This window comes from Nycticebus coucang, chromosome 6 (genome assembly GCF_027406575.1).
Source record: "Nycticebus coucang isolate mNycCou1 chromosome 6, mNycCou1.pri, whole genome shotgun sequence".
NCBI classification, from domain to species: Eukaryota; Metazoa; Chordata; class Mammalia; order Primates; family Lorisidae; genus Nycticebus; species Nycticebus coucang.
Genome location: NC_069785.1, coordinates 59473366 through 59501301, shown reverse-complemented (window position 1 = coordinate 59501301; position 27936 = coordinate 59473366). Strand labels below are relative to the sequence as shown.

The 27936-nt window shown below is 37.9% G+C and overlaps 1 protein-coding gene across 8 annotated transcripts in view; it reads right to left on the bottom strand.

Moving 5' to 3' along the window:
• TCF12 (transcription factor 12) overlaps positions 1 to 27936 on the bottom strand; it is a 410397-nt gene that overhangs the window by 31121 nt on the left and 351340 nt on the right. For 4 of the 8 annotated variants that reach the window (XM_053593152.1, XM_053593153.1, XM_053593157.1 and 1 more), the window contains 4 exons: positions 18611 to 18689; positions 8984 to 9057; positions 7683 to 7754; positions 6490 to 6696 (listed from right to left, as the gene is read on the bottom strand). In XM_053593152.1, the coding sequence (XP_053449127.1) occupies positions 6490 to 6696; positions 7683 to 7754; positions 8984 to 9057; positions 18611 to 18689 (432 nt within the window). The remainder of the gene's footprint in view (positions 1 to 6489; positions 6697 to 7682; positions 7755 to 8983; positions 9058 to 18610; positions 18690 to 27936) is intronic. The other 4 variants (XM_053593155.1, XM_053593156.1, XM_053593159.1 and 1 more) reach the window with 1 other exon arrangement.

Sequence of the window (27936 nt, the reverse complement as noted above, 5' to 3'; positions counted from 1 at the left end):
TTAGCACTCACAATGGAAAAATGTTAAATCTAATTAGCTGATGAATAAGCGCGCTTGTGAATTAAAGTACAGATTGAAAAGTACTCAGTATGAATTTCTCTGATTCAGAATTCTAATAATCTGTTCAATTTGTACTATTCACTGAATATTAGCAATTTAAATTAATCAGTATTAATCTATAGATTGATTAAAGGATCTTTATGTACTACATACTGTCTACCCCAAGGTATTTGTTTTATCTGAAGAAGAGTTCTATGTTAGAAACTTGGTAGTACTCTATTTGTAAATGATATTTCTGTAAACGAATAACTTCTATGGTTTGCAAACTTCTAAAGAGTTGCCATTTTGAATACTTGCGAATTTTAAAATGCTACCAAAACTCTTAAAAAGCACTGCAATTTAGTCTTAATGAAAACAAAAATTAAAAATAAAATGTCCATTTAGGAAAAAATTAGTTAGAAACAGTAAGAGTGGTTTCAAGTAAAATCATTCAGTTGAAACAATGCTAAAATTAAATATGATTCAAATGGAAGGGTAAAATGATTTCAAATTTATTTGATAAGTGACAAAAATGTTGAAATAATTTTGAATAAAATATTACCCTATTTGTCTATTAATCTTTAATAACTTAAGTCTTTTAGAACTAAGGACAATATAGTTTCTCTAACTGCTTTAGGATTTAAAAAAATAGATATGATTTATATTTTTAAACTATTATATAAGGCAAGGTAGCTTTAAGTTCTACAATTTAACATTACTTACTGTGCTCTCCTACAAGAATACCACACTTCTGTAACCACTACTTAAACTACAAAACCCCCAAGCAACACCAAAAAATAGTTAAGAGAAATGCCTGGATTAAATTTCCTCAGGATTTGTTACAATGTAATCAAAAGACCTCATAATGGAATTTTATACTATCTCATAAATAAGAAACTTTTTTAGATCTGTATCAACCTTCCTTAAAGGACTAACATCTAAAAAGCTTTTTTTTTGTTTTTTGTTTTAGTTTTTGGCTGGGGCTAGGTTTGAACCCGCCACCTCTGGCATATGGAGCTGGGGTCCTACTCCTTTGAGCCACAGGCACGACCCAACATCCAAAAATCTTTAAATCTCACTTAGTTTTGTCTGAAGTTGAAGTTACCAGCTGAATGAGAAAAAACTTGAGTACTCTTTGTTAAAGATAAAGGTGCTAATGCGAAGTATCTTGTTGGGCCTAGATATTTAGGTATTACAGCCATAAATGGATATGATGTACAATAACTTTATAGTGCTGAGACCTCTTTGGTCCAAATGAAATTCATGATCCCATTTATTTTCAGTTTCCACTTAATTTTTCTTCCTGCCAGAAGCTGATTCCAAAAGTTCCTTCTTATACTAAATAAAAAGAAGCAAAACTAAAGCCAAATGTTAATATTTCAGTAGTTCTTAAAAACTCTTGATTTTGGGTTTTAAAATCTAAGTGATATTTGGTATCACATACTAATGACAATATTTAACCAAAAATATTTTTTAAGTTTCATGGTATTTTGCTTTAAGCAAACGTGGAGAAATATATAAAAAATATTAAAAGAGTGTAGAAAATTAAGTAAATGAAATGTTAGCTCTATTAAAAAATAAGACCAAACATCAAAAAGATGCCAGGGGTGGTGCCTGTGGTTCAAAGGAGTGGGGCACTGGCCCCAAATACTGGAGGTGGTGGGTTCAAACCTGGCCCCGACCAAAAACTGCAAAAAAAAAAAAAAAAAGCCACACTGGCTATACTAATTATATTTAAAGTAACAGGGATTATCTGTTTCCTAGTTTCTTTTTCCAATATATTTTCAAGAAATGTAATTGTTACATATATCAGGCAGTTAAAATATATTAAAAGTTTTCTGTGGTTGAAACCTCACTTAATTCTAACCACTGACTGGTAGTCAAGTACATAATGGAATTATGTAAAGAAACAGGTAAAGAAACAGCCAAAACCAAGTCTTTTGATATTGTCTCCTAGTGTCATATATTTTTGGCAGGTAGTAATCTTTTTACCTCATTGGTGAGAAATACCAATGAAAGAGTCTTTTTCTGGAACAGTTAAAAAATACCACACAATTATTTCATCTGCAAGAAAAGAAGATGCATCTCCTACAAATCAATACTATTACGTGTAAAACCCTTTACGGGTATAACCCTGCTATTAAAAACAATGTAGACAGATGTTCTCAACAACAGAGCTATTTCCTTGGCCAAGGACACTGGTTAACCTGTCAATGTAGACCTTACACTGTAAGTCACCTCGATTGCCAACTTGTCCTCACTGCAGGCTGGGAGCTGTCTGTTCACGTTTATCCTGCCATCAACTCTTATTCTTCCACTCCTAGTACATCCTGGCTCACCTCAAATATTCCAACTTCTTCAACAAAACTCCCATAATATTCACTAAAACAAAATAAGCAAAAAAGTTACAGGATCCAGGAAAAAGGAAAAACATGCTAAAGCCCTATTACCTATGCCTGGAAGCCAATTTATGCTATAAATCAGGAATTCTCAAGGTCAGCCCGTGGCCAAATCTCGTCTTATTTTTCAAAAATACAGGAGCCTATTGTTTTCCTATCATCCATGGCTGCTTTCATGTTATAATGTCAGAGTTAAAAGTGAGACCATATAGCTTGCAAAGCTGAAAATATTTACTCTCTATCCCTTTTGTAAAAAAAGTATGTTGAGCTTTTTTCTAAATGCTAGAAGAGAAAGCAATATTATATTTAAACCCTACAATTAGGATGCCAACCCACAGTAATGCACCCAGTAAAATAGAGAAACATTAAAACAAAAACGTGATTTGAATGTTCTGAGAAAAGTCCTGAAAATATCTATATTTAGCAGAATAATTCCACTTTCTGCAAGAAATCAATGGAATGATTAGAATTAAATGTTTACAGAAAAACTGATTTCAAATTCTACACAGTGATACAGAATTGCTGATAAAAGTGATACATCTGTGGTCATTTTGTAGTTTTGGCTATGTAGATTCCATTATTAGGAACCTGAAACAAATACTAATTTATGTTAATGCAGGAAAATGTGATAAACTTCTGGAAAGTTAAAAAAGACAAAAAAGGGAAAGTGAATTCAAATGTAAAATCACATTTCTAAGTCATAATTAGGAATATGCGGAGATGACCAGGGGGACTTTAAAAGCTGGAGGTTAGCTTTTAGAGATGGCTCGTAACAGTTAAAGAAAACGTGTTCTCCAAATCACACATCTTTGTAAAAATATGAGGAGTTGCTTCCACAGAGGTGGCTACTGAGCATGTAAGCAAGAAGCTTCCAGGAGTACTGATGGGATTCCTTAGACATGGATGTAGGTCTTCACCAGCAACATGACTAAGATGGAGCTGGGAGAGTCAACGGCAGACTGTGAGCTTCATTTCATCATTTTACTCCATCTTCCCTTGGTCTTTCTGCTGAAGCTGAGCACTGAGGACTGAAGACTTCATAAAGACAGGAGATTTTTACTGACTCATTTGACAGGGCCAGATTTTGTCAGCTAGTAACTTTATATTTTGAGGGTGAGTGTGGCAGGAATATCTGATTTCCACAGCTGGAGAGTATACCAGTGATTATGTCTGGATGGTGTGGAGATAGCAGATGATGTCTAGCACATCTTTAATAGTCCTGTGCCTTCTAAGTGGGTTGTAAGAACAGTGAAGAAGATGGTCTTAATAGACACATTAAAGAAAAGCTTGGGCAGAGTTGCTGGCAATTATGTTGCTGCTCAGGCTGGTCTCAAACTCCTGGCCTCAAGCAATCCTCCTGCCTTGGCCTCCCAAATCTCTGGGATTACAGGCACAAGCCATAGTGCCTGGTCAAAATTTTTCCTTTTTTAACAGTATCTCTGTCAGCCCTTTTATTGATGTTGTGAAGTAGAGAATCTCTTCTTAGAGAATACAATGGGAGCTACTTTCAGGGCAATATCTAATGTAATGACATAATTCCTTCTCTATCAGTCCTTTTAAAATGCACTATGTTTCTACATGGCATTAGGAAGACTGGATTTTGTAAAGTTTCTTTTCTCATTAAGGAATATCCAAAGTTGGTAAGAAAACAAAAAACAAAACAACAACAACGACAAAAATCTCAAAACCCCATATTTAATTAGGAAGAGCCAGGAGCCAGAGATATACCAAGTATCACAGTAGATAAGTTGGAATAAGAAGTATAGTAAATGGTAAAGTTAGTAATGGGAAAGAATTAAGAAAAGAGAAGGAAAAGCAGAGAGAGGGAAGGAGGGAGGGGGGCAGGGCCTTGGTGCGTGCCACACCTTCTGGGGGAAAGACATGATTGCAAGAGGGACTTTACCTAACAAATGCAATCAGTGTAACCTGGCTTATTGTACCCTAAACGAATCCCCAACAATAAAAAAAAAAGAAATTAAGAAAAGATCAAGGGGTGAAGAATAAGAATGCTTCACTAGACATCAACTTGAGATTCAAGTGCATTAATTTTTAAGTCATTCTTCTAAATAAGGACAAATATATTTTCTTTTTTTTTTTTGGTTTTTGGCCGGGGCTAGGTTTGAACCTGCCACCTCCGGCATATGGGACCAGCACCCTACTCCTTGAGCCACAGGTGCTGCCAAGGACAAATATATTTTCAACAAGTTATTAATAATTAGGTTGCTATTCTACATTCATATTTATAACAAAGGCCATCTTATTAGTCTCATATCATACAAATTACTTTATTACTATTACTAATAACAATACCTTCATATTTCTATCAGTTTAATAAATCATAAATGTTTTCACATTAGTTTATCAATAGCAACAAAAACTAATTTAAAATGCACCTGAATTTCAAGATTTCCTGATTAAAAAGAAACACAAACAGGTTTTTAGGACAGGCAGACATCTAATGTTATCTATGTCTCTATAAACACTGTTCTCAGAAACCAGTCAGCCTTGTTTGATATTTACTTTGGAGGCTCTGAAATGAATATAAATGGTTATATGATAAGTGAATGTGAAAATCTGGAACCTGTCTCATTTTACAGAACATAAAACTTCAGCATTTGGGGACCTAATTATTTTGATGATAGATGAGTTTTAGCCTCGATCGCATGGCTTATAGCCAGAAATTGGTTTCCTAGGAGAATATTTTACAGCATGCAACATTCCTTAAACTCTATGCCATAAACATGCAAACACATGGTATCAGTTAAACAGTAGATTCAAGAAGAACTTCATTTATTTTAAAGACTTCATTTCTTTTTTTTTCTTTTTTGTAGAGACAGAGTCTCACTTTATCGCCTTGGTAGAGCCGTAGCGTCACACGGCTCACAGAACCTCCAGCTCCTGGGCTTGGCTTAGGCCATTCTCTTGTCTCAGCCTCCTGAGTAGCCGGGACTACAGGCACTCACCACAACACCTGGCTATTTTTTAGAGATGGAGTCTTGCTCTTGCTCAGGCTGATCTTGAACTCAGCCACAGGCGCCGCCCCAGAGCAAGGGGTTTTTGTCCTTATTTTTTTTCTTTTTGAGTCACCACTCTTTCTTTGTTTTTATTATTGTAGAATTACATTTTTTTTTTTTTTTTTGAGATAGAGAGTCTCACTTTATCACCCTTGGTAGCGTGTCGTGGTGTCACAGCTCACAGCAACCTCCAACTCCTGGGCTTAAGCGATTCTCTTGCCTCAGTCGCCCAAGTAGCTGGGACTACAGGCGCCCACCACAACGCCCGGCTATTTTTTGATTGCAGTTTGGCTGGGGCCGGGTATATGGGGCTGGTGCCCTACTCACTGAGTCACAGGCACCGCCCAAGACTTCCTTTCTTTAAAAAGCTATTTGGATAAAAAATAATGTAAGATATTCAACATAGAATTTTTGATGTGTATGGCTACAGAAGTCTACTTTCTCCCCTACAGAAAATTACCATGTTTTGAATCATTTTATCTTCTTTGGGGATTAATTTAAAATTGTTTCCCTTCTTTATTACTTAAATTATAGTCGTTCTCAAACCTGCCCCCCTCAATTTTTTCTTCATTTAGGAATAAAGTTTAAATTTGGACATGTACAAATTAGAATTTCATATTCTTTCTACTGCTGAAGGCCGGCCTCAAATCGTAATAAACAACATTTTTAGACCAGAACCCTTGAGATTCAGCCTTGCTTTATGGCTTTACTATACAGACCTCCTGCTCACTATTTCAAGGCAAAAACTCTTGTGCCAATTATTACACATCTGGAAAAAATCCAAGTTTAAGCTAAAATGATCTTTGTAGAAAATTTCTGCATTCAGCACATGGTCATAGTAGGATTTTATGGGCCAATACTCAACCAAAGACCCTACCAAGACAGTAAAGGAAATGCTTAAAAGCCACTCTTTAACTCCCCTTTCAAAAAGAAAGACCCTCTTTCCCAAAGACTTCATGAAAAATATAAGCTTTAGGGGTTACTACAAAAAATATAAGCTTTAGGGGTTACTACAAAAAAGATAAGCACTATTTTACCAATGAAGCTGATCTACTGCTTGTAACAAGGCTCGATCCTCCATAGTTTGAATTGAGGCTTCCAATTGGTGTGTTATGGGATGGTCCCAATAAACTGTGTATGTCACCGTGACTAGCAGGTAAACTTGTGGAAGGTCCCACAGCATGGTTCCGCAGCACATGGATAGCATCATCCAGTCTGTCTAAACGATCCTCCATTCGAGACTGCTGTATGGATTGAAAAAACCACGGAGGTTACTGGGGGTATCTGTTAAATTCATTAAGTTGCTATGTCTCCTACTTTGGATATGTGGAAGATAACATGTGAAATGCAGTATTGAATAGCTTCAAAAGCAACTATCTGCACTACAAATCAACAAAAAAAGAATGGCTATCTGTATGTAGACTACAAATTTTTACAGCTTCAGAAACAAATCACTGCTTTATAAGATGAATTTACTTATCTACCATGAGGTTGTTCCTTTTTTGCTTCTAGAAAAGATAAAGGCTACTATGTCAATAATTTTCTTTTTTTTTTTGAGACAGTGTTTCACTTTATTTCCCCTGGTAAAGTGCCATGGCGTTATAGCTCACAGCAACCCCAAATTCTTGGGCTCAAGCGATTCTCTTGCCTCAGCCTCCCAGGTGGGACTACAGGTGACCGCCACAATGCTCAGCTATTTTTAGAGGTGGGGTCCCGCTCTTGCTCAGGGCAATCCACCGGCCTCGGCCTCCTAGAGTGCTAGGATTACAGGCCTGAGCCACCATGCCTGGTCCTATAGCAATATTATAGTTGATAAACAAGGATAATCTATACTTCGAATACTGATTTCTCAATGATGGCAATGTGGGGGAAGGGACCTCAAAACCAACAAACAAGTTGTAATTTTGTCTCAAGGGGAACTCATTCATGTATATTCTTTGACAAAAATGAAGATATGACATTGTCTATCTGTGGACATACACACGCCCTATACACAAACATATTAGAATTTTAAAAATAAAAAGCACATGCTAGTAGAGCTGTTTTAAAAGGATCATTCTCAACAACACAAGAGACAAAAGTCTATTCCTATATACTGTTACAAAAACTGAAATGGTAAATAGTTTGATTTTAAAAAACTGGAGTCTGTATAGCTTGAAGATTTTAAATGAATAATGGGAAGTATAATTATTTGAAACACAAAAAAGGCACCATCTAAAAGAAATAGTACCTCACAGACATCCTTTAAGAAGGACATTGCATCTTGCAAATGCTCGTGAAGTTGCTGCTCAACTCGATTTTTCTGGCAAAGTCAAGACAGAACAGGAGGCAAAGCACAGGTTAAGATTAACTCCAAAAGAGATGAGGAAATAGCTGATGTGCATGTCAGCATAACATGTTAGTAAAGTTAACGCGGAGACCTGAGAGAACTACTTGTATTAAGGTATGAGAAGGCTGGGATTCAACAGGGAAGTCACAAGGTTATTAGCACATTGCTTATATTTGCTTACAAAATACATGAGAAGAAAACTTTCCTTCCATTTAAAATGTTCTGTTAGTCACAGAAAAAGAACATGTCTATCTGCAACCTGAATTTACTGAATGAGAGCATGACTTAGCATTCTATCAAATCATACTTATTTCGCTTTTATTATACTTTTAATTCTGGGTAACAAATGTAATCATACAAAAGTAACAGTAGTTAACATTCTACTACAAATTCTTTATGCTTTGAGTACCTAGAAGCCTCCTTTATCGCTTTATTTGTTAAAAGATGTTTTGCTTGCATGATTTGCACATTTCTTTTCTATAAGAACACACACAAAATAACAATTTTGTGACAAAAATCATTGATATTTACATTAAAATTTTTAATGGAAATGTAATAAATTATATACAGTATCATCATATAAAAAAGAATAAATATAACCATTTTCTTTGCTTTTACTTGTCTTTTTTTTTTTTTGTAGAGACAGAATCTCACTGTACCGCCCTCGGGTAGAGTGCCATGGCGTCACACGGCTCACAGCAACCTCTAACTCTTGGGCTTACGCGATTCTCTTGCTTCAGCCTCCTGAGCAGCTGGGACTACAGGCGCCCGCCACAACGCCCGGCTATTTTTTTGATGCAGTTTGGCCGGAGCTGGGTTTGAACCCGGCGCCCTACTCACTGAGCCACAGGCGCCGCCCTGCTTTTACTTGTCTTTTTAAAAAGCTTTCTTTTTTATGTAAACATAAAAGTATAAAAAATTAAGTTCTGGATTTGTTAAAGAAACAAAAATCCCATCACACTATTATTTTAACACCAGCTGTCCTGACACCAGAAGCCTGATGCCCTAAAGCACAGATGGCAAAAGACACTCAATGTGTCTTACAATTTCAACTAAATCAGACCATTTGTTAGCAAAGAATTCGTGTGTAATGCTATCCTACTGTTTCTTCATAGTTACACAAGATTTATTAAACAACAACAATAGAAAAAAAAAAAAGAAAAACAAAACAGACTCCAAGGAATCAGATAAGAGGCTCTTACCAGGGAGTGAAGTGAGTTTTCATAGCTTGGGGATGAAGGCGCTTGCCCTCCAGGTCTGGGCCACTGACTGGTACCTGTTAAAACCCAAAAGCACCCATGCACCTGGGTTAACTCAGTGATCTTGATAATGTTCTGAAGGAAAGGGTAAAGATACTCAATAACTGAAAGTAGATTTACATGATTATTTTTGTTCATACTTTAGCATAGTTCTAGCTACCTATAGCTTAACACATTGAAAAAATCTTTCATTATTAATAAAACAATGAAGGGCGCTTGAGAAAAAAATACTTTAAAACACAACTACTTGTATATTTATATATTCTTTAGACTTTGTTCACGTGCATACATACCTCGAGTAAATGCACTTACAATGTACTTTTTTATTCTGTCCCTCACCTTTCATGATTTTATATAGTCTTTATAATACTATCAATGACTACATTTGTATGCCCTTGATTCTATTAATATAAATCATTATTTGTTTAACCATCATCACCTCATTGAAGGGCATTTTGGTTGCTATCAACTGATATGCTTTTTGGGGAAGGAAGGAGTAATGTCTTGATGATAAGTAGCATTTCTAAACAGCAGTATAAACATAGATAAGATCCCATATTCATAAAGCCATGTTGCTTAATATTAACTGAGAGTACCTTTAGCAATGCACAGATGAACCGATTTCAAATGACTGCAAATATACTTGGGATCATCTATTAAAAAATTTCCCTGGGGCGGCGCCTGTGGCTCAGTCGGTAAGGTGCCGGCCCCATATACTGAGGGTGGCGGGTTCAAACCCGGCCCCAGCTGAACTGCAACCAAAAAATAGCTGGGCGTTGTGGCGGGCGCCTGTAGTCCCAGCTACTCGGGAGGCTGAGGCAAGAGAATCGCTTAAGCCCAGGAGTTGGAGGTTGCTGTGAGCTGTGTGATGCCACGGCACTCTACCTGAGGGCCATAAAGTAAGACTCTGTCTCTACAAAAAAAAAAAAAAATTTCCCTAAACGATTTATACATACAATGCAAATCAAAATATCCATCTATCCATCCATTTCTGAGACAGATTTTCACTGTCTCACCCTGACTAGAGTATCGTAGCGTCATAGCTCATAGCAACCTAAAACTCTTGGGCTCAAGTGATCCTCTTGCCTTAGTCTCTCGAGTAACTGGGACTACAGGTGCCTCACCACAACACCCCACAATGCCTGACTAGTTTTTTTTTTTCCTTCTATTTTTAGTAGGGATGGGGGTCTTGCTCTTGCTCAGGCTGGTCTTGAACTCCTGAACTCAAGCCATCCTCCTACCTCAGCCTCCTAAATTGGTGGGATTATAGACGTGAGCCACCATGGCTGGCTTACGCCAAAATAGATTATTTAATTAGAAAAATATTGTAGGCTCGGCGCCCATAGCTCAGTGAGTAGGGCACTAGCCACATACACTGAGGCTGGTGGGTTTGCGCCTGGTCCAGGCCTGTGAAACAACAATGACAACCACAACCAAAAAATAGCTGGACATTGTGGTAGGTGACAAAGTGAGACTCTGTCTCAATGAAAAAAAAAAATATCATAGAAACTTTTGTTAGTATTGTTTATTCTTTGATGTTAGAAAAATAGAAATACAATAAAAATAGTGAAAAAAAAATAAACAAGTTGAAAATAGCTGGGCGTTGTGGCAGGTGCCTGTGGTCCCATCTACTCAGGAGCTGAGGCAAGAGAATCGCTTAAGCCCAAGAGCTGGAGGTTGCTGTGAGCTGTGACACCACAGCACTGTACCAAGGGTGACAAAGTGAGACTCTGTCTCTAAAAAAAAAAAAAAAAAAGAAAAAATATATATTAAACAAGTTGAGTACAAAGAATAAAAAGGAAAAATCCATTACAAAAAATAAAAGAATTAATTCTTACGATGGGGAGAATGCAAAATAACGTTTAAAGGAAAAAGACAAAACAAGTGACCTAAATCTTTATTTCATGATTATGATTCTGAAAATGAGCAATTTACAGAAAATAATAAAGGCCACTCAATTAAATATATATTATTGTTTTCAATAAAAGCTTCAGGGACAACATGAATTATATTAGAAATCTAAAGCTGGAAGTTCAAGGCTTATTGCTAGATGAAACTTAAATTGTGGCTAGGCACCTGTAGCTCAAGTGGCTAAGGCACCAGCCACATACACCAGAGCTCACAGGTTTGAATCCAGCCTGGGCCTGCCAAACAACAATGACAACTACAACCAAAAAATAGCCAGGCGTTGTGGCGGGCACCTGTAGTCCCAGCTACTTGGGAGGCTGAGGCAAGAGAATTGCTTAAGCCCAGGAGTTGGAAGTTGCTGTGAGCTGTGATGCCACGGCACTATGTACCCAGGGTGACAGCTTGAGGTTCTGTCTCAAAAAAAGAAAGAAAAAAAAAATTTTAATTATATTCCACAAGCCTGGTGTTGCAGTTCAATTTGGCGTATTTTAGGAAGCTACAGAATGTAACACTACAACTTACCTATTATCTTAGAAAAACTTAAGGTAAACTGGAACTATTATAGTTCATTTTATCTGAACACCATTTAATTACTAAATAAACTAATAATTCTATGTTCATCAATCATATACATTTTGCAAGTTGAAAAGCTGAATACACAGGTTCTCAGTAACCTGATTAGATCCACAATTAATTATATGCCTACTGTTATGATTATAAAAAAAATTTTAAATACTGAAATCACGAGGAAAAATTATGTTAGGTACTTACTTCAAAGAATTTTTTTACTTATAAGCAAATTATAAACAAATTATTTTGAGGACCATTAAAGGGTTCCTGCTAGACATACAAATGTAATCACAAATCAAATACACAACTAAATTATGGATAGTCTAAAATTACTCACTGAAACAGAAGCTTGTGGGCTAATTTTATAATTAACAAGTAGAGTATCTCAACCAGAAAAACTCACTAAGTGGACATATGAAGAATTCACACATAAAAACAACCAGCCAACACTTTACCAATAATTTCAGTGCATTAGTGTTTTCTAAGTACTGATGCAGAATTATGAATTTTATGTAAGTAGGGTTAATCATAACCTATTTTGAAAAAGACTGCAAATTATTTTTTAAAAATTTCTTTCCCTTAATGCTTATAGTATTTTACTTTTAAATCATTTCGTTCTACTCCTCCTCCAACCTGTTTGGGTGATCAGCCTGTGATAGGAGCCTGATCATTAATTTACTTAGCTTACATGAAATTTTTTTTTTTTTTTTTGGAGACAGAGTTACCCTTGGTAGAGTGCCATGGCATCACAGCTTACAGCAACCTCAAACTCTTGGGCTTAAGCAATTCTCTTGCCTCAGCCTCCCGAGGAACTGGGACTACAGGCACCTGCCACAACACCTGGCTGTTTTTTTGTTGCAGTTGTCATTGCTGTTTAGCTGGTTGGGGCCAGGTTTGAATCCACCAGCCTTGGTGCATGTGGCTGGCGATGTAACCAGTATGCTATAGGCGCCAAGCCACTTACATGACATATTAACACACATTTTATGTCAAAACATCTCAGAACTATCAGCATTCACTGGCTTTGAAAAATAGGCAGTTTCTGTAGTTTTTCACTAGTTTTATATTAAGGAATCAGATGTGAGTAGCAAGTTACTCAGGTAAATAAATCATCTACCTAATTTTTTGATAGTAAAATCAATAAACTTTACTAAGGTTTATTAAAATGTAATTGCTTAAACTGAAAAAAATAAAAATGTAATCCCTTAAACTGGAAAAAATAAACATATACTTAAACTGCTTTTATTATAGACTAGGCTGTTTTAATGTAACATACTTAGTTAAAATAGAATCTAGACATGATTGCAAGAGGGACTTTACCTAACAATTGCAATCAGTGTAACCTGGCTTATTGTACCCTCAATGAATCCCCAACAATAAAAAAAACAAAACAAAACAAAAAAATAAAATAGAATCTAACAGGGTTAAATCACTGATATCCATTTGAACTTCATACAAATGCCAAGCTATATTTACTTCATAACCCTACCATGTCATTTCAAAAATTCATGTTATTGGTCATAAAGGGGATGACCGGATAGTTGTATAAGACAGTTAGGTCACAGAAGTTTACTATGGCTGTAAAACTCAAAGGTAGGCACAGAAGTTTCATGCGTAGTAGGAGTTAGTGGACCTAACTTCTGGTTAGATCTGGTTGATTTACACTACCAATTAATTAAAGCTCCTTCTCCTCCTTTAAAAACCCTATTCTTCTTCAAGAAACCTATCCTAACCACTAGTTTAGAGTAAATTTGGATGGCTCCATTTTTAAGTATTTATCTCATTTTCTCCACTAGACTGAAAATGGTTTGACATCAGATGTTAGTTCTGACCCCAGGCATTATGACAGATAATAAATATCTCATTGATTAAAATAGGCTAAACTGAGGATTTCTCTTTCTTTTTATTTTTACTGTGAATGCTCTGAGGACAGCTATCAAATACAGCAATTATTCAACTTTTATTCATTTATATTCCAGAAGGAAGCAAAGAAAGGCAGAAGAGGTTTTGCTTTTCTGCCTTTTCTGTTTTCTTAGTAAACACACTGTTCTTAGCGTTAAATGCTGTGTCTTTTCCTAAACAATGACTATAGCAGACATGGCAGTTCCTCTCTTGTACCTTGTTATGAGAGCCCTGATTTTGTTCAGGTGGGTCTATTCTTTCCCAGGAGGGAGTATTTCTATTCTTAGCTCTTGGGATAAATCCTGATGCTAAGACAAATACAGTGGTACCATTTCTATTGCAAGATCCAGTGCTGGCCGACGAGACAAGAGGCCTATGAGACAGAGCTATTAAAGAGGAATTCTGGAAAAAGATTCTTAAAAGACAAAGAAGACATGAGCCTTTTCTGAACTGTTGTCTGGATATCAGCCTGAGGAGGAATTGCAAAGAAGTAGAGCAGGAGTCCTGTTATGGGGCTACACCATGCTAGGGGCTTCTTGTCACACAAGATAAAAAAAACTTAGTGTTCAACCTGGCTGAGAGTTTCTTTTCCTTTGGGTCTAAAGCATCTGAACTAATACAACATCACAGAATCTTCCTCCTGAGCATCCTCTAGGTAGAAATGTATGGTCTGTGGCCTGAGAAGTTCCCAAAGAAAACAATGGGGATTTAAATAAGATGTCTTTATAAGCTGCCTGTGTAAGCTCTGCTCTTGGTATCTATCTTTACAAGGCCTGGGCTGAGTCTGCCTACTTCTTAGGCATAAGGAGTAAGGCAAGTGTAGAGAGCACACAGTGGGCACAAATGATTCCCACATAATACATAGGCACTCTGGTTCGTTTTTCTTCTCTTTTCCTTTGACAGTGAAAACTCTGTTATAGTGCTTTTGTTTATTCCTCCTTTTTCTCCATCTCATCTCTGCTCTACTATGGTGTGTGTGTGTAGAGGAAGTGCAGACAAGGAAGCCTCAGATGCAGAACATGGGAGAGATGCACCTGGATAAAATCAAGTCTGACTTGCTGTTTCGGCAGGATAAGTTAAAGTGCTTTTCTTTGATTATGACTGCTGAATCGAAAAAGATAGTTAACACCTTCAATTCAACAGTCCAGTTTTCATTAACCCATTGAATTAAAAAGAAAAAGAGAATATCATTCATTAAACACCAAAGATGGAGAAAAGAAATCTGAGATTCTACTTGGGAATCTTTATTTTTTTTGAAAAATGTCTAAGTTTCTGGGTGGCTCCTGTGTAGGGGCCGGCCCCATATGTAGGAGGTGGTGGGTTCAAACCCAGCCCCTGCCCAAAACTACAAAAACAAACACACACACAGAAACAAACAAACAAATGTCTAAGTTTCTGATTCTCCATTTCACTAATGTCCCCTCTTCATAGATGGCTGAGCTCTGCTGTGGCCTGCCTTCCTCCCCATTGTTAATGAAAACCAAAGGACACTTTGGTAGCATAGGTATTTTACTAGGTAGAAGAGGACAGGCAGTGAGAATACATAGTGAAGGCTCACTCGGCTACCTCAGATGAAAAAGTGAAAAAGGCTGTTCCCAAACTGACACTGATAATTTCAGTAAAGCAGTGCCAGGAGGGTGATCAGGGTTAAAGTTACATCATTCTTCCTGTAATTTCAGCTCTGTTAAACAACAACTTTAAGTCAATGGGTCTTTCATGGTCTTGTCTATGTGGAGAACAGCTGTTCAACTTTTACTAGACAGCTGAAGCCACGGTGTCTGAGAAAGTGGCAGAGCCTGCTAATAGCTGAAAGCAGCTGCCAGCAGTTCATCATTTCCACACTGGAATGCTTCTTAGCAAAGTCACAAGCCTACACACAAAACACAGGTGACAGTGAGGGGCCTGACATCTAAGAGCCCTGATTTTCAGAAACCCTGAGCAATTCAAAAAGGCTTAATAACAAAAAACAAAACCACATGGACTTAACTGATGGCTTTATTTCTGAGGTCAATTGTTACATTGGAAAAATATGGCAATTTTACCCAGTTGCTAATGTTTTTTCCTCAAAACAAATCAATATAATTTTTCCTCAGCAAAGTTTTTCTCCAAATAATGCTCAGAAAAATATAATTAAAGTTTTAAAATTATAGCTTGATAGATATTAAAATTTTCATGTAATTTTATTTATTCCTAATAAATCAAAAAATTCTCAGTTACTAAAACAATTGTTTTTCAACAAATTCATACCTTAGCGTAGTATATAGAATTTATCCGAACTAATGTAAAAAAAATTCAGGAAAAAATAAAGTAAATTTGAGCCACTAACAATATTCATCCCATTCATGCAAAGTTCTTTTCCTTAGCAGAAAAGCTACATCACCTCTAGGAATTTTTACATGTATGTGACATAGTAATAACTTAGTTGGTCTAAAAAACAAAAACAAACCATCTAGTAGAAATAGTTATTCATCTTTAACTCTTACATACGAGTCTTTTTGTTTGTTTTCTGAGACAAGAGTCTCACACTCAGGTGTGGCTAGGCACGGTGGCTCACCCCTGTAATCCTAGCACTCGGGGAGGCCTTGGTGGATGGATTGCCTGAGCTCATAGGTTCGAGACCAGACTGAGCCAGAGTGAGACCTCATCTCTAAAAATAGCTGGGCATTGTGGTGGACACCTGTAATTTCAGCTACTCAGGAAGCTGAGGCAAGAGAATCGCTTGAGCTCAGGAGTTTGAGGTTGCTGTGAGCTGTGATGCCATAGCACTCTACCGAGGGTGACAAACTGAAACTCTGTCTCTAAAATAAATAAATAAATAAATAAATAAATACATAGTCTCATTCTGTTGCCCTGGGTAGACTGCCTTGGAGTTATAGCTCACAGCAACCTTAAACTTTTGGGCTCAAGAGTTCCTCTTGCCTCAGCCTCTTGAGTAACTGGGACTTTAGCCACCCACCATGATGCCTGGCTAGTCTTTCTATTTTTAGTAGAGACAGGATCTCAGTCTTGCTCAGGCTGGTCTCGAGTTCCTGAGCTCAAGTAGTCCACCTGCCTTGGCCTCCCAGAGTAGTAGAATTATAAGCATGAGCTAATGCTCCTGCCTGAGTCTAACATGGCAAACAAAGAAGAAATAAGTTACATATACTTTTATACAGGTAGTTTTTATTTATTTTATGTGCTCTTATAATTTTTTTTTTCATTATTTTCTTTATAGCTTTTTTTTTTCTTGAGACAGAGCCTCACTTTGTTGCCCCAGGTAGAGTGCTGTGGTGTCACAGCTCACAGCAACCTCAAACTCTTGGGCTTAAGTGATCCTCTTGCTTCAGCCTCCCAAGTAGCTAGGACTACAGACGCCTGTCACAATGCCCAGCTGTTTTTAGAGACGGAGTCTCACTCTTGCTCAGGCTGGTCTTGAACTCCTGAGCTTGGGTAATCAGCCTCCCAGAGTGCTAGGATTATAGATGTGATAAGTCACCATGCCGGGCCCCTATTTACTTTGTATCTTACAGAAATTTTTGATTTTGCTCCTTCTATTTTACTTTCATCTCAATTGCCTACACTTATTTTTAGTCTGTGATAATAGCTATTCTTATAAATTATATCAAAAATAAGGAAATTTTTAAAATTCAAAACAAGTTATTTCAGTAGTCTCCCGAGTGAACTCAAGAGGAAAGCTCTGTTTACATGCTTTCTATTTTTTTCACTTATTATTATTATTTTGAGATAGAGCCTCAGCTGTCACCCTGGGTAGAGTGCTATGGCATCACAACTCACAGCAATCTCCAACTCCTGGGCTCAAGCGACTCTCCTGCCTCAGCTTCCCAAGTAGCTGGGACTACATGCGCCTGCCACAACGCCTGGCTATTTTTTGGTTGCAGCCGTCATTGTTGTTTGATAGGCCCAGGCTGGATTTGAACCTGCCAGCTCAGGTGTATGTGGCTGGCGCCTTAGCCGCTTGAGCCACAGGCGCCGAGCCCACTTACTCTTTTTTTTTGAGCCAGAGTCTCACTATGTTATCCTCATTAGAGTGCTGTAGTGTCACAGCTCACAGCAACCTCAAACTCTTGGGCTTAAGTGATTCTCTTGTCTCAGCCTCCCAAACAGCTGGGACTACAGGTGCCCAGCACAACGCCCAGCTATTTTTTTTGGTGGTAGTTGTTATTGTTGTTTGGCAGGCCCTGGACCGGGTTTGAACCCGCTAGTGTATGTAGCTGGCACCCTAGCCGATGAGCTACAGGTGCCAGGCCTTTTGTTCTCTTCATTTTTGAGATAGGGTCTCCCTCTGTTGTCCAGGCAGGAGTATAGTGGTGCCATCATAGCTTACAGCAACCTCAAACTCTTGGACTCAAGCAACCTTCCTGCCTTAGCCTGCCAAGTAGCTCTACAGTACCTGGCTAATTTTTCAATTTTTAGTAGAGACAGAGGTCTTGCTCTTGCTTAGGCTGGACTACAGGTGGGAGCCACCAAACCAAAACTACATGCTTTTTATTCTTTTTTGGAGATAGTTTCAAGTTATTGCCCTGGGTAGAGTGCTATGATGTTATAGCTCACAGCAACCTCAAACTCTTGGGCTCAAGCGATTCTCTTCCTTCACCCTTCCAAGTAGCTGAGACCACAGGTGCCTGTCACAATGCCCAGCTATTTTTTTTGTTGGAGTTTCAGCTGGCCTGGGCAGGGTTCCAACCCGCCCGTCTCAGTGTATGTGGCCAGCACCCTACCCAGTGATCTACGGGCACTGCCCTACATCAAAATCGAAATGATTTTTCATAAAATTTCTTTCTTCTTCGTTTTTTTTTTTTTAAATAGAGACAGAGTCTCATTTTATTGCCCTCGGTAGAGTGCCTTGGCGTCACACAGCTTACAGCAACCTCCAACCCCTGGGCTTAAGAGGTTGCTGAGGCAAGATTCTCTTGCCTCAGCCTCCCGAATAGCTGGGACTACAGGCACCCGCCACAATGCCCAGCTATTTTTTTTTTCCTTTTTTTTTTTTTGGTTGCAGTTTGTCCGGGGTCAGGTTTGAACCCGCCACACTCAGTATATGGACCCGGCACCCTACCCACTGAGCCACAGGTGCCGCCCGATTTTTCATAAATTTTCACTGAATTTTACTGAAAAATAAATGAGCTATTAACATATCTAAGTAGTCCCACACATATTATAAAGTAGTTATTAGAGAAAAGAGAAGCCTACCTGTGAGAGGTGAAGGTGATCCAACTGGTGTTGATGGATTTGATGGAAAACTACTGCTGGTGTGGTCAGGAGAATAAATCTAATCAGAAAACAAGAGTGATACATCCATCAATAAGACAATAGCAAAACACAAATACATTCACATAGAATTATTTTCATAATCTATAAACTGCCATTTCTAAGACTCCGAGTAACAAATTTTCTCATCAATTTTAGAATTATACAAAAATCACAAAAGTCTGTTTTAAAACCATGATTAGAAGGTATCCTATATATTGTAATGAGAGGAATAAAATTATATTTATTTTATTATAATTGAAAATAATTTAGTTTTTAATTGTTAGAACAGAAAAATGAGAAGTGACTAAAAAGTTAACAAATATGAAAATTGAACGATCATTCTAGAATATACAATCTACATAAGTGGTATCTTATAAAAATAATCACCTCAGGCTCAGCGCCTAAAGCACAGTGGTTAGGGTGCCAGCCACATACACCGAGATTGGCGGGTTAGAGCCTGGCATGGGCAAGATAAACAACAATGACAACTGCAACAAAAAACAGCCGGGTGTTGTGGCAGGTGCCTATAGTCCCAGATAATGGGGAGGCTGAGGTAAGAAAATTGCTTCAGTCCAGGAGTTTGAGTTGATGTGAGCTGTGACGCCACAGCACTCTACCAAGGGTGACATAGTGAGACTGTCTCCAGGAAAAAAAAAAAAATCACCTCAGAATACTGTTATCTTCTGTCTTTAAAAATAGTTGAGAAAACAAAGAAAAGTTTTTTAAAAGAGTTACCACTTATCTCTCACTTAAAAAGTTATTTTGACCAACCACATTTTTGTCAGTTTTAGCTTGTCAGAAAATTAAACTTATTCTCAAAGGATACTTTACCACTCTTAAAAAAAAGTGGGAAAAAACCTGATGTGCTTTAAGAAGTGTTTTTAAATTGACTTGTGAACTTCATTTCCCAATAGATCTACTTTAAAGAGGGCAAAATATTAGGATACATAAATTTAATATTCTGGCTAAAAGTTCTTTTTTTGAGACAGAGTCTCACTATGTCGCCCTGGGTAGGGTGCTGTAGTGTCACAGCTCACAGCAACCTCAAACTCTTGGGCTTAAGCGATTCTCTTGCCTCAGCCTCCCTAGTACCTGGGACTACAGGCGCCCAGCACAACGCTCGGCTATTTTTTGTTGCAGTTGTCATTGTTTAGCTGGCCCAGGCTGGGTTCAAACCCTCCAGTCCTGGTGTATACGGCTGGCACCGAAACCACTGTGCTATAGGGGCCGAGCCTGGCAAAAAGTTTTGTTGCAATATTTTTTATATACATTTTATATTGTCATAAACAGTGACAAAGTTTATCTCGGTTTATCTAATATTTAAAAATTCTCCCTAATCCAGGCTCCAAAGGCCTACCCACTAAGGGAGCTCTTTTGAGACAATCCTATTCTTATAATAGGCATAATAAATCATTTTTGCATCTCAGCACTTAGTGCAGACAAATCAACTTACATGGATTAAATGTGGTCAAACATTTTTAAAAAAGGAAATGACTTCTGAGGGCAGATTCATGCAATAGAAATAATCTTGCTATGAACAAGAACTCCAATGAATTTAAAGAGCCTGAATTGTGACACATAAGGGTCTCAGAGTCTCAGCACTGTTTTCAAGGATAATGTTTTGGTAGGATCTGAACAAGCCAGTTATTGGAACATGTTCATGTAAAACAAAATTCTGCGAGTCTCTTCATTAACATAGTTTTATTTCATTTTTAAAAATAAGATACTGGTCGGTGCTTGGGGTCAGTGGGTAGGATGCTGGCCCCATATACCAAGGGTGGCTGGTTCAAACCTGGCCCTGGCAAAGTTGCAAAAAAAAATAAAAAAAAAGGGCTGGGCATTGTGGCGGGCACTTATAGTCCCAGCTACTCAGGAGGCTGAGGCAAAAGAATCATTTAAGCCCAGGAGTTGGAGGTTGCTGTGAGCTGTGATGCCACAGCACTCTACCCAGGGCAATAGCTTGAGGCTGTTTAAAAAAAAGATATCACGGGATCTGAGAAAATTAGCTAACGGTTACATTTTGGTTCCCTGTAGCTTGCATACACTGATTTATTTATTACTGTGTAAGTAAATTAGGGAAGGTCATCTAACTTTAACAAAAACATACACCCCCTTATCACTGTAAACCACTATTCTTTTTTTTTTTTAAAAGATAGAGTCTTTACTTTGTCACGGTTGGTAGAGTGCCATTGCATTATAGCTCACAGCAATCTCAAACTCTTAGGCTCAAGTGATTCTCTTGCCTCAGCTTCCTGAGTAGCTGGGACTACAAGCACCCAACAAATGCCCGCCTGTTTTTTTTCAGAGAGGGAATCTCACTATGGCTCTGGTTCAGGCTGGTCTCGAACTCCTAACCTCAGGCAATCCACTGGCCTCAGCCTCCCAGAGCTCCGGCATTACAGATTTGAGCCACCACACCCGGCTATACCACTATTTGTTATGTTCAAGGTTCAAATAGTTCTATCTTTATAAGAAGCTAATGCTTATTTTTATGAAATATGTCCTCATTATAATATTGGTAATGGAGGGAAGGGTCAAAAAATTGGTAGTGAGTAGACAGAAGAAAAGCTTCAGTTTTATGCAAAACTATGGTTATTATAAACTATCTCAACTCCCGGATTTTTAATCCTCATTTGTAAGGAATAACAGCATTGGAGGAACAGCATTATCTGTCACACATTCATGCTTTTTCTTTTTCTAAGGTTTATTGAGGTAAAATATACATACACAATTACCCATCTCTGTCATCTTGAGTGTACTTATCAGTGGTATTAAATACATTTATATTCTTTCCCTGTGTTTCCCCCTCCTCTGCTTTTATTTTCTTCATAGTGCTTACATCATAGTCTTCATCATCTAAATTTATTACTTGTCTCTTACCCTTTCCTTTCCCCTAATAAAATGTGAGTACCAGAAGGACTTCGCCTTATTTATCACTCCTTCGGATTCCACAACAGTATTGATAAAAGGTGGGGGTTCAATATACAGTTGGAAGAATAAATGGTATCACCGTTGCTAGGAATTTCTATTTAAGTGATTGTTTTCAGTCTCTGGCTGCATTTACCCAGGTTCCCTATCTCTTTCATTCTTCCACTTCCCTTAAAGGTAGGTGTCCCCAGAGTTCCAGTTCAGTTATTTTTTCCCCCTATTTACCAGCAAACTTCATCTCTTAGCAATACTATTTTTTGTCAAGCATCAATTAACATATCTTGGTGAATGATTCCTAAATAAACATCTCTGTCTTCACACTAGTTGCTGGATTTCTCTATCCTGACATAGTTCTTCTTTCATCTCAAGCTCAGTATGTCCAAACCCAAACTTTGCGTCATCACCCCAGGCTTCCTATCTTTCCCATCCTTACTTTTCTGTCTCCTCTGCTTTGGGGAGCAGCACTATTCACACAACCACCAAGAACAGCGTTTCTTTCTCCTCTTCTTTTCTGCCCCTCCATCCTTCCCTGTCTAGACACCAGCAATTGTTTATGTTTTTGGGTTAGGCACATGTCACACTCATTGCCATCACACCATTTTAAAGCTGTTTTGAACTTATGACTGGATTATTATTATTTTTTCTTGAGACAAGAGTCTTACTTTGTCACCCCTGGTAGAGTGCCATGGTGTCATAGCTCATAGCAACCGCAATTTTTTGGGCTCAAATGATCCTCTTGCCTTAGTGTCCTGAGTAGAGTAGCCTGAACTATAGGCACCTGCCACAACACCTGGCTATTTTTTTAGAGACAGGGTCTTGCCCTGGCTGAGGCTGGTCTTGAACCCCTGAGCTCAAGTGATCTGCCTGTTCTGGTTTTCCAAAGGGCTGGAATTGCAGGCATGAGCCACCACATCCGGCTTATGCCTGGATTATTGAAATCTTTGTATTTCTAATAACTTTTGTCTTTTATCCCAAACCACTGTCCAAGGATATAGTTTAGAAGAAACACAATGAATGCTTCCCGTTGCCTGCTAAATAAAACACCTGTAATCCCAGCACTCTGGGAGGCCAAGGCAAGTGGATTGCTTGAACTCAGGAGTTCGAGACCAGCCTGAGGAAGAGCAAGACTCTGCCCCTACTAAAAGTAGAAAAACTAGCTGGATGTTGGGGCAGGCACTTGTAGCCCTATAGTCCCAGCTACTCAGGAAGCTGAGGCAGGAGGATCACTTGAGCCTAAGAGTTAAGGTTGCTGTGACCTATGACGACACCATGGCAGTCAATCTCAAGGTGACAGACTGAGACTCTCAAAACAAACAAAATACCCAAAATGACGTACCCTGGTTACAAGAATATCTTTCTATCCTATTATCTAGGCAGAACCTACGTGTCCTTATTCAAACAAGATTTTTTTTTTCATTTTCTCAACACAGCTTGTCCTCCTTTCAAAATGTCCATGTCTTATCTTCTCTCTGATGGAACTCTTCACCACATTAACACTCAGCTCAAATGTCATTTCCTAATTTATGTGTCATTTTCACCTCTTGTGTACTTTTAGAATAAACTGTCTTTCTCTTTGCTCTTTTCCTTCACACTGTGTTCTACATTTTCCTTACTGGCATACCTGTCTTACGTTCTATCCTTGTCTATAAGCTCTCTGAAGGGAGAAAGGGATCTTTTATCGGCCAACATGAAATCAATCCATCATTGTCTGCCATTATCTTATATAAGTTGGTGACCAATATATATATTTTAAAACATGAGTGATTAAACAAAGTACACTTGAAATCTGGTATACAACTTACAGATATAAAAAGGGCTTGGTAAATGGTAGCATTTATTTTAGTATTATTTTGTTGGTTATTGTATTTTATTTAATACAGAATCTCACTTTGTAGCCCTGGGTAGAGTGCAGTGGCATCGTCATATCTCACTGCAATCTGAAACTCCTGGGCTCAAACAATCCTCTTGCTTCAGCCTCCAGAGTAGCTGAGAATACAGGCAGGCACTGCCACACCTGGCTAGTTTCTCTTTTTTTTTTTTTTTTTTTTTGAGACAGAGCCTCAAGCTGTCGCCCTGGGTAGAAGGCTTCACAACTCACAGAAACCTCCAACTCCTGGGCTCAAGCGATTCTCCTGCCTCCGCCTCCCAAGTAGCTGGGACTACAGGTGCCCGCCACAACGCCCGGCTATTTTTTGGTTGCAGCTGTCATTATTGTTTGGTGGGCCCGGGCTGGATTCGAACCTGTGCTCAGGTGTATGTGGCTGGCGCCTTTAGCTGCTTGAGCCACAGGCGCTGAGCCTAGTTTTTCTATTTTTAATAGAGACAGAGTCTCACTCTTGTTCAGGCTGGTCTCAAAACTCCTCAGCTCAGCAATACACCTGCCTCATCCTCTGAGAGTGTTAGGATCACACAGGCATGAGCCATCATACCTGGCCATTATTTTGGTATTTATGTAATGGATGTCAGTAATAGAAATTTTACTAAATCTCCTACCAACGGGGTTGAGAAAAAGTTTCTCATAAAGATCACATATAATTTCCAGTTTTATGGTATAAGCTTTGAGAACAATAATATGGTAAGGTTCCATTATTTCTGGGAATCAGTATTGACGTGCTAAGCTGTCTATATCACACTGTTAGGGAAGTGTGAGATTTTTGAGGGTAGAAATGGATTACTAATCCTTATTTTCCCTGACAAATCTGCTCCTACAGTTAAACAGTCTCTAAGCATGTCAAGAAATGGGTAAAGATCTTTTATGTTAAATAAGGAGAGCTAATATTTTAGAGTTATATGAGATTACTACCTTTAAATGATATTACAAAATGCTGATGCTACACAGTCCCTGGGTTATAAATTAAATAAGTTCTGTAGGTTTGTTAAGCTGAATTCGTATGTAAGTTGGAACAGGTACATTTACCTATTATCTGTCTTAGCCCCAGTTCATAAGTTTTTTTTACGAGTCTAATGTCAGTGGATAGTTATAACTCAGGGAATGCCTGTTTGTAAAATAGGTGTGAGCTTTTAAAAATCATGATGTAAATAGGAGAAGCAACACTAAAAATATACCATTTCTGTTATTTTTTCCAAAAGCAGCTCCTCCATTTGTACAAAAAAGCCATTTTTTCCACTTATCCATCATTTTGTTGGTTGTACTTTGCCAGTTAAAGTGACGACAGACAGAATTGATACCAGTATTTTTCCTGAACTTACAGACAGTTCTGCAAGTTATAAGACTTGTTCTTCTTACTTTCAGAAAAAGTATGTGTATGTGGGAGAGAAGGTGCAACATTTACAACAACATTACAAAGGCATGATAACACGGGCCCTGTTACACAGATCACCAAACTTTATCTCTGGGTGTTCATTCAATCATCACATTACAAACAAATTATACTCATTCTATAGAAACTGTATTACTTAAAAAAGTTCTAACAACAGGCTTTATTTGACACAGATCATTTTAAATCAAGAATTACATTTCTTTTCATACTTTACGGCTTACAGAACTCCTACAATGATGCTTGAAGGGAAGAAAAAAGTCAGTCACTTAAAAAATGGGGATAGGAGTGATTTAGAGTGTTGAGCATAAACACAAAGTAAGAACTCATTTTGCATGCAACCCCTGGTCCTCATGCTGTTAAATGACCAATGATGAATAACTCCCGATACCTTCTGCCAGGCTTAAAGGGTAATATGCCTCATTTTACTGCAACAAATGAGGCTCCTCCTCCTATCAGTCACGGTCCATTCCAATCAGCAGGGTGCCAATAAGCCAGAGGCTAATGAAAAGGGCCTCAGACAAGAAAGAAACAATGGAGTGTTCCCAAGCCCAACCCAGGAACTGAGAGCCCAATTTTTTAAACACTACAGTGCACATTTCAGTTAATCTTTATCATGCTAATGTTATTGAGTCTAAGGAACAAAGAAACTTATTTCATGAATTACTTTTAAACATCAACTTCCCTGAATTTCTTTTCTTTTGTTAGAGACTACTAACCATTTAACTATCCAGATTAAAACACACACACACACACACACACACACACACACACACACACACACACACACTTTTCCCTTGCTCTAAGGTAGAAATCAAAACATAAATTATCACAAAGAAGTCTGATATAATCAACAAAGTTAAACAGTCCTCTTGTTTGATCTCCTCTAAATTAAAGACCAAGTGTTTTGATATGGTATTAGGCACTGAAATAAACCAGATGTTTCTTCCTCTATATAACTCTCCATGGGCACAATCTTAAAGGGTTATTGTCTGGCAAATGTTCAGGGAAACACATTAGAAATGGCATGAATACCCAGGTTTTCCTTTCGTTCTATCTACCCTAGTTTATTATCTAAACTAATGCGTAATCCACAGAGCTTTGGGAACTCTGTGTAAACACTTTCATGTACAATTCCCTTTCTTGCTATCCTGAGATTAAGACCACAATTATCCAGGCTTAAACCTAAAATAAAGGAACCTTTGCAAATGCATTATCTGGCCTTACATGTTTAATCACATAGTATTCTGTGTGTGCTTTAATACCTAAACTGAAGAACAAAGGTTGTACCCTCTGATGTTTTACACATGAAAGATCTTCTAAGACACAAATCAGACAATTGGGGAAATAGAATTAATTTCTAATGACAACAGCATGATGTTTCTCCATCTAAAACGAAATGTTGTTTTAAAAACTTCACATTCTAAAGAACTAAAAATTTCAAACTAGTCATAGCCATCATTTCCAAAGATCTGCAATGCTTAACATAAAATTCTGACATGCACACCACACTCTCAAATGTAATCCTCATTAAGTTCCTTCTCCTCATCTTTTCTAATCCTCCCTATCCCCAGATAATGTAATGTTTTTGTTTTTCAATACATTTTGAGAGCACTAAGCATATACTGAAGTATAAATATAAGTCTATAATGGAAGTTAGAGAAAAAATGTGTTTAAGGAGGTGTCCGGTTGAGGGGGAGCAGCAGATGGATTGAAGGAAGGGATCCGAAATGTGCAGACTATGGCATGCAGTGATGGAGCAGATGGAATGCATCACCATCAGCTATGACAGAAATGATTTATGGAATGACCTGACTGCTCCTGCCTAGTAACAACACAGGATGACAGAGTTGAGTTTCCATGACAACTAAAGCCCACCCACTAACTAGATTAAACATTTCTTCTCTGGCTTCCATTCATAGTGAATTTGGATTTTCTTTTCTGAATGCCATCCTGGTTTGGTTAGGATGCTGTTAATAATAAGGGAAGATATTCAAGGACTTGAACGGTAACCAAAAAAGAGCCTGAAGGGCCACTGAGAACATCACAAATTTTTGCTTGCCTATATGCCAACATTCCTTTATAGACGTCTTCCTTGAATAAAATAAACAAATGACTTTTAAGGAAAAAGCTCTCAAAATGCAGATACTTTTAAAGACTGCTGGTATTGAAAGTTCAAATGTAAAAAAAAAAAAAAAAAAAAAAAAAAAGAAAGTTCAAATGTTATACATCCTTTTCGTATGTGAAGTAATTTGTTAATAAACTCTTCCCAGAATCAGCTGAAGGAATATGACAAGCCAATTAAATACCTGGGAGCCCTTGGGGTTTAACAGTATAGAATAAAAATTTCTTCCTAAATATATAGTTTTCATTGGGTGGCAGTAAGTCCAAAAGAAGGTAAGACGATTCTCTTGAATCCTCTTGCTGCACATTTGGAGCAGTGGTTATGAGCAGAGTCTGACCTAGTCATAGCAGGGTTCTAATATATATATGCTTTGTCCTTGCTAGCTTGTGATTCCCTAGGGCAAGCTACTTAATCTTTCTGAGCTCAAGTTACTTAACCTTTTAAACTTTAGTTCCTCATCTGTAGTGTGGGGATAATAATGCCAACCTTATAGGGTTTTCTTGAGGATTAAATGAAACGGGCAAGTGAATGCTTAGTATAAAACCTACTACACAGTAAACATTTGAATCAGGGATCCTCAAACTACGGCCCGCAGGCCACATGAGGTGGTGTGATTGTATTTGTTCCCGTTTTCTTTTTTTACTTTAAAATAAGATATGTACAGTGTGCATAGGAATTTGTTCATAGTTGTTTTTTTTTTTTAAACTATAGTCTGACCCTCCAACGGTCTGAGGGACAGTGAACTGGCCCCCTGTTTAAAAAGTCTGAGGATCTCTGATTTAAATTATACCTGATAGTTTTTGTAGGTATTGTTATTATCATCACTATTATATGATCTAAAATTGAATTCAACAAACATTTTACTGAGCTTCATTTTGTGTGGGGCTCTGCTATACAGCAGATAGATATGACTTGGTTTCATTTCTCAAGAAGCT